This window comes from Triplophysa rosa, linkage group LG25 (assembly GCF_024868665.1).
Source record: "Triplophysa rosa linkage group LG25, Trosa_1v2, whole genome shotgun sequence".
NCBI lineage: Eukaryota > Metazoa > Chordata > Actinopteri > Cypriniformes > Nemacheilidae > Triplophysa > Triplophysa rosa.
In genome coordinates, this window is record NC_079914.1 from 2,662,945 (window position 1) to 2,671,425 (window position 8,481).

An 8,481-nucleotide genomic window follows, 5' to 3' on the forward strand; every position below is an offset into this window, starting at 1 on the left:
GACTATATTGTAATCTTGTGTGTGTCTGTGTTTGTGTAATGACATGTGTATAACAACGTAAACATGGTTTACAGCAGGGCTAGTCAACTGGCGGCCAGCCAATCATCTTTACCCGGCCTGCCTTAACATTTCAAATAAGTGGAGACTTTAAGAACGGTGTGCTTTAAGAAATGCATGTCCTGAGATACCACATCTTTAGTCCATGCAGGAAGGGTACACCACGTGAACTGTTGTCTCGGATAAGGGGAAAACTGTGTTGTTTTTATTACTGCATTCATTATGTATGATTTAAACAGCCAAATTTACAAAAAAAAACAGCTGTTCATCTCCCTCCAGAACTCGCACTACAAAGGATCTGCCCTTCTATGTGCTTGGGGCACATGAATGCAATTGGAATTCACCCGAAGTTGCGATAACAGTTCAGTTTTTTGCAGATCAATCGATTCGCTTTATAATACACCAGTTTAACGTCAAGGGACAGGGATTAGTTTTGTGCTGAATGTATTAGCGTTTTTGACTTTCATTGATTGGACTTTCATTAATTCAACCAAATATCTTCATAAATAGACTATCTTCTAGAACAGTGGTTCTCAACTCTGGCCCGCGAGATCCATTTTCCTGCTGAGTTTAGTCCCAACTATGATATAAAACACCTGAACAAACAGCGTCTTTAGGAATAGATGCGTTCAACTTAATGCGGTGCTGCGCAAATCTATCATCGTATGACATTTAAGTACCACGATAGCGATTCAAGTGCAGATTGCTCGGTACGCATTTGAATCGCTCTCGCGGTACTTTAATGCGAAATGCCAAACAATCTGCGCAGCCCAGCATTAAGTTGAATGCGTGTGTTCCTGAAGTCACTGATTAGAGTTGGGGCTAAACTCGGCAGGAAAATGGATCTCGCGGGCCAGAGTTGAGAACCACTGTTCTAGAAAAACAATGCCACCCACATCTTGGGAATGGTGGTGAATAAATTAACAGTAATTTTATTTTTGAGTAAACTAACGCTACGAGGAATATACAATAACATTAAAAAGACAATATCCCTTTGAATTAAATATCACTAAAAGGTACAAATACCGGATGCAATATTTCTGTGCATGTTTTAATATATGACCTATACATAACGTATAAAATGAACAAAATGCAAAATATGACAGAAATACAAAATAACAGAAGAAATGAGGATATTGTAAAAAACTGGCCCGCATCCTATTTATACTTTTGGAATCTGGCCCTCAAAGAAAAGTAGTTGAAGACCCCTGGTTTACAGGGACACTTCCTGTAATAATCATTGGGGGGGGGGTAAACGAAAAGGTAACACAATAATAAACGAACAACAGGACCTAGGCTAACTAAAACTAAACTAGACAATACTTGACAAAGGCTAAACTAAACACTTACTAAGACAGGGGATTCACACGGCAAACAGGAACACAGGACACAGCGAACATGGAGCACATGGAACGTAAGGAAGACATCAATGCAGGCAAGCACAACAAACGTACACCGTACAATCCACGAGCACAGGACAAAGAAACATGAGGGCATTTATAGGCAAGACAAACTAGGGATAATACACAGGGCAGGTGTGGGTAATGAAACACTCAGGGAAAGTTAACGAGGAAACGAGATGGCGGGAACAGAGACACGGCCGGAGAGAGAGAGTATGGAAAGACGAAAGGTCAATAATCTCTCTCTCCACATAAAACCTAAGGCTTTGTCATGACTCTGCTACAAGACCAAGAATAGACATGACATGATGAAGCAGAGTCGTGACAAAAATCATTACGTAAACCACATATACATGTATGTATGTGTGTGTATCAATAAGAGATCACCTGGGTTCAAAGGTCACTCCTCCATCACTGAAACCAATTGGCTGAATCATGGAGTTGTTACTCTTCATAGACACACAACTGGGTTCTGGGGATGTTGTCATCTCTTTCTCACGCCTGCTGATAATTTAAAAAACTACAATCATTTTGTTATTCATATTATTTGTTATTTATACAGTGGTAAAGTCTGCTTTGGGTTATTTTAACACAATTGAAGACCACCACTGAAGTTCTGGCTCACTGTGTACCACCATCATACTACTTGCTATGCTAACATATTTTTGAAGGGGCACTTGTAACATTCACAAAAACTTCATTCAAAAGACATTCACAAATTTAGGTGTACATTATTGAAATACTGTTTTAAATATAACATTTATACATTTTGTAAATTGATCAATATGAAATGATAAATATGAAATTCGTGGAACGACTGATTAAACGTTTTTTTCACAGTTACCAGCAGTAATTTTAAATGGCAAAAGCAACAAATAGTCGCAGTAATTAAAATATACATCAAATATTGGAACATGTTCATATTATATAGGCTACATGTGTATTACTTAAACTATTATCTCCTTGATTAAATCATTTAAAATTTAAGGCCATCATAAACATGGCTACATGGCATCTGGGGAAAATAATGACAATTGCCATTTCATATAGACTGGGCACGCATAAACTAAAATTGACCTTGTTTGCCTTCTAGAAAAAAAGAGGTAATACATTTCTGTTTAGTTGGCTTGATTGTGCCAGGCAGTCTATAAAAAAAACTATAAAAAACCCTTGTTGCAGCTGAGACAGGCACACGTGAGACTGCTAAATAAAATTCCCAGTCGAATAAAACTGCGTGGGTTATGATCCCGTGTCCCCCGTGCCAACGGCGCGCCTGTCTCTGACGCATAATGTCGTGACATTTATGAAACAACATAAAAATGATCAAAGTTATGAGAATGGCATAAGTGGACGTACCTTTTACCTACGTCCACAGTCTGAATGTCGCCTTTTGTCAAGCACTAATCGAAACAGGTTTCGGTTTATACAGTACAACTATCACTGAGGATCAAACAAATGCAGTGTTTATAAGACTTCATATGCGGCGCTGACTCTGAGCAGACTTTTAGATAGATGTATGACATCAAAATCACGCGAGAACAGATTTCTTCGTATGCTTTAGAACAGTGGGGTCTTCAACGTTTTACTAATTGTGTAAACTGAGCTATTTAAATAGAAACAACCCTATTGTCACAGCAATATTATGTTAAGACATTACATTAGCACTATTATGTTATTGTTGCACATAGGCTAAATACTCTTCTGTGTATTATTTTTGTTTTTATAGATTGCTTGATTATTTTAAGGGATTTGCAGTATCAAACATTTTCATTTTATTGTGAGATGGACAATTAAACATTTATTTGAACCTTAGTTTTTATTAAAGATGACTGACCCTGGTAAATGGCACAAAGACTATTCTAGTGGAGGTATCTGGATGCGAAAGAAATCAGTGCAGATTTTATGCATTCTGTTGTAAAGTCATGCCGTTTTATTAAGTGTCATTCTTTTTTTCTTCCGCTTCTCTGTGTGTTGCAGAACATACCGCTGTTTTATAATTCTGAGCTCCGTTGTCTTTCTCGTGAATCAGCATTGTCGCGGCTGTACACGAAAATGAACACGAGTTTTTTTTTCCTGCAGAGCATCATATCAGACCAAGGAGAGCAACATGATGCAACGAGTCCGCGTTATTTTCGGGGCAGCTTGTTTGACGGGCACCATCAGTAGGCTACTACACGGTACCCGTTTCATTGATTTTAAAGACGAACTTAATAGTTGTCAGAGTACAGAATGCAGAAGCGGTGTGTCATTTGGCTGTCAAATTAGCGCTTTACAGCTTTAACACATTTGAACAGAAGTTCAGAAACATATGAGAATGCACTTTATTTGCACGCAACTCCGTTCATGCGTACTTTTATCGGAAGGGAGACAGAGAATGAACTGATTCTAACCCTACCGGTTTTTATGATGCAGATGTAACGTTTCTTCCATTGCTTGCTTCCACTGCCTGAATGGATGTTTTTGTCTGCACGCACGCAGGTTAAACTTGCAATGCGCGGGAGCTTCAATGAGTCCGCGCGGATTAAAGAGAACAGTGGTTGCAATATTTCTGCTTTATTTTTAACAAAAAGTTGCTTGTGAGTGAACAGTAATTAGCGGACCCCTTGCAGTTCCACCGCGGACCCCCGGTTGAAGACCCCTGCTTTAGAATCCTCTCGCGGTATTTTGATGTTGCATTCTGATTGGTCTGCGCTGCTCCACAGAAGGTCGATCTCACGTCTGTTATCATGACATCAAACGACTGTAATTGGTTGCTCGTGCTTGATCTCCTCATATGAGAGACGAGCAAAACTGGATTGAACCAGTAGATGTCAGTGTTCACTCAGAAACACAGTAAAAGTATTTACTTTGGGCGCAAGAGTTCATGCACGTACAGACACAAACTTATTTAATTCTAATCAAATTAGTCAAACTAAAGTGTTTCAAATGTTCAAGTAAAACATATCTTAAATACACCTATATATTTCTGGTAAAACTGTATCATATAATACTAATATATAACATTTCAAAAGATGAACTATAATTATCACTGTTTGACCAATCAAATTCGAGAATCATGGATCTCGTAAAATAGCATTTAAATCACACAACTTAAACATTTATCTGTCAATTTGACAGTCCAGGCGATTTCAGTGTTTAAATAAAGTAATTTTCTTAAATGTAATGCAAATTTGAGAATCGTCTGTTTTGTCCTTATTCACATTCGGGGCATCGGCCAATAAAATTACTTTATTACTATTATGCTGCAAGATTTTGATAACTTACTTTAATGACTTGGCAGGTTTTGTATCATTCAAATTTGGTTGGGTGGTTATAACACATTTTTCTATGGTGTGACAAACTCAGAACACACATTTTAAATTTGCAAGTGCACCAATCGGTATTACAGCTGAATTATGGCAAATGCTGTGGCAGCAGCACATGAAAGTATAAAAATTGCAGTGCTGGAAGTTGTCTGTCACACATACTGTATGTGTAGCAAAAAAGAAAACTTTTTTTCCATTTTCTGAAAATTTAGACATCCAAGGTTTTGTCCATGAAGATCTTCGCACACAATTTATAAAATTAAAGCCTAAACACCAGAAATAAAAACCTAAACTAAGAGCTAACTAAGCTAGAAACCAACTACACCACCATCTCTTGACATCAACGTCATCAACACAGCTTCCAACAACTGGATTTGTTATTTGTACAACTCCTGATAAGTTTATTTAGCTTTTTTTGTTTTATCCTGGGAAAACACAGTGACTCTTTACTTTAATTACACGCATGTGGTAAAATGACTAAATTATTATATCAGTCCATGCTCATTTTTACCTCAAACCATGTGCTTGAACTTCCATTCAGTGTGTGCAACGCCACAAATATAGATGAAAATGACCACTGCACCACATTCGTGTGCAGTATGAATGCTCTACCCATTACCCATTTAACACGGATTCGGGAAAAAATGAAGTAATGTGAAACAAACAGGCATGAGAGGTTGAGATAGTGTGGTGCAAAACAAATGGCAAAAGTCAATACACTGAAGCTGCAAGTGATGACAGGCATTTTTATTTCTAGGAAAACAATGCATGGTGGGCACATGCATGTAAATATCAGTGAACTATTTCAAAGTCTGTTGGAAATGATACACTTCCACTGCCTGATACACTGACAGCAACTCACCATAGCTACATTGACAATAATGTAACGTTGTGACTGGCCAATCAGAATCAAGTAACTGCTGTGATGCTATAAACTAGATGTGACTTGGACACAAATGTTAAAAATCAATGCATCATTATAAGCTACTGTTAAAAATGTTAAGGAGCTTACAGTGTGTTTTATGACGTTTTGTGGCTGTGGGCGTTTTTGTTCTCGGATTCTGAGAGTATATTTTCAGATAAGAAGCTTACAGATGTATCAGAACAACAGAAGTGTCATTTTTCATAATAAGGTCTCTAATCGCTTTTCAACAACTATCCGGAATTGAAACCTAAACTAAGCAACGGGTTAAAGCAACCTCCTAAACTTTATAGATTGAACCATTTCCTGTTAGATATGGAAGGAAATAAGATATAAAACGTAGCTGTCAAACGAAAGGCTTCTTATACTCCCGAGTAGATTTATTAGAGATTCAATAAACCTCACGAAATATCTTCCCAGGACAACTGACCCCCCCCGATTTCTTCTGACCCATTCAGGTAAATGAACACGAATAATGCTTAAAGGGACAGTCCACCCAAAAATGTTGTCATCATTTACTCACCCTCCAAACCTGTAAGAATTTTGTTCTGATGAACACAGAGAAAGATATTTGGACAAATGTCAGTAACCAAACAGACTTCATCCCCCAAACTGCCAATGTCAGATCCTGTCAACTAGTACCGTGATCGTGCATCTCCCAATGACCTTGCATGAGCCTTCTGATGGTCTCGATTGGCTTGCCTGTGAACAGTAAGTCCTGACGCCTTAAAGTGATAGTTCACCCAAAAATGAAAATTCTGTTCTCACCCTCATGTCATTTTATACCTGTATAAATAACTTTGTTCTGATGAACACAGATAAAGATTTGGAAGAATGTTACTAATTACACCATTGACTACCACGGCGTTAGTTACCACCTCCATTAAATCCTCGTTGGTGGGTGACGAATAAGAACTGGGCTCTCGGGTTTAGACCTGGGCTCCCGCTTTGGGCAGAAGCCTCATCACGGGCTTCTATGGCCCGAGACGGATCACTAGATCCCGCAGGTGAGGGTTGAGAAAGGGTAAAACCCATCTTGGACCACAAGATACAGAGCTTTATGCCAAGAGATATAGATTTTGATAATACATTTAGATTACACACAGAAGAAACAAAAGAAGTACTTAAGTTTCTATGAGATCTTTGTAACGCTGGGGTGATGTTCTGCTGTTTCTCAGGGTTAAACTCACATAATGTTAGCAGTTAACTAAAGTGCTTCTTTTCTTTATGGCACATCAAACCTGATAACAAATCATCAGTTACTTCTGTTTACGTTGTGCTTGCTGTATCCTTAAACGGGTCAAGTTAATAAAAAAGAATCAGTTTTAAACGACTCAAAATGAAGAAAATGTCACAGGGACTCAAATTTAAACTAATATAATTTATTTTATGAATTAAGGCTTAAATTCAATTTAATTCACAGCTTTATGGAAAATCATGTTTCTAAGGTACCAGGCAAAACCTCTTATAAGAGGTGATTTCAGAAAATACAGATAGTATAAACAATTTAACAAAATTAATGTGCAATGATATGTTTTAAAGCAATGAGATCACAGAGATTACCATATTTGTAGAATTCATCAATTTTCATCTAGAGTGAGTCCTCACAGAGTCTGGATCTAAACTGGAGCTGCTGTACTCTCTAGTTTCCTCGGGATGGGCACCCAAGGTAGAAACAGAAAAACAGATGGAGAATAATAATCATAGCTGCTGTTCATAATTCAGTCAAAACGAATCATTTGTGTTTAATCTGATATATAACTGGAATCTGATCTTTATTCTGATACATAACTGGAATGCAAGAATCAAGACACATTGTGTGAAAGCTAGACTGAAGAGATGTGTCTTTACACTAGATTTAAACTCAGAGAGAGGGTCCCAAACAGATGCCAGATGTGAAAACGCTCAAAATCCCTTAGAAAACGTGACTGTAAGGACATGAGTACAAGGAGTTTTGTGATCTTAATGAGTGAGATGGACTGTATCGTGTTAGAAGTTCGGTTAGGTGCACAAGCGCTATAGCTGTTTAAAAGAACTAGTAATTCTGTAAGAAATTTTCTGGATCTTGTAACGGTTCATTCACACAGGGTGTCAGCATCAACACTTCTCATTTACTTTGAATGGGTGACGTCATGCATTGCCGAACTGAATTGTGGCTCGGTCGGCGCTGCGTCACTGGCGTTGCTCACGGCAGAAGTTGAAAATTTCTCAACTTCCAATTTTGTTGTTCCATGGGGTATTTGAACCATTCTTAGTCTAGACCCTCACCTGAAACCACTTTGCCATGGGAGGCCCTACCAGGAGCACAAGCCTCCGGACAACTCAGCCCTCAGGTTCACAGGGTCAACCAAACCTCTCCACCACGATAAGGTGATGGTTCCCGGAGAGGAACTAATATATTATAACCACCCTGTACGACGCACTATCAAATGAGTTGTGCTGTTTTTAACCACCCCGTACGACGCACTATCAAATGAGTTGTGCTGTTTTTAACCACCCCGTACGACGCACTATCAAATTAATTCTGCTATATTTTTAACCACCCCCTGCGACGCACTATCAAATGAATTGTGCTGTATTTAACCACCCCGTGCGGCGCACTATCAAATGTATTGTGCTGTATTTTAACCACCCCGTGCGACGCACTATCAAATGAATTGTGCTGTATTTTAACCACCCCGTACGACGCACTACCAAATTAATTGTGTTGTATTTTAACCACCCCGTACGACGCACTATCAAATTAATTGTGTTGTATTTTAACCACCCCGTACGACGCACTATCAAATGAATTGTG

The 8,481-nt window shown here is 38.5% G+C and overlaps 1 protein-coding gene across 1 annotated transcript in view; it reads right to left on the reverse strand.

Moving 5' to 3' along the window:
• Nucleotides 1-6,551: 6,551 nt before the first annotated feature.
• Nucleotides 6,552-8,481, reverse strand: part of LOC130549221 (serine/threonine-protein kinase pim-3-like) — a 12,130-nt gene continuing 10,200 nt past the window's right edge. Inside the window, exon 11 of the mRNA XM_057326441.1 lies at nt 6,552-6,719. Coding sequence (XP_057182424.1) covers nt 6,552-6,719 — 168 coding nt within the window. The remainder of the gene's footprint in view (nt 6,720-8,481) is intronic.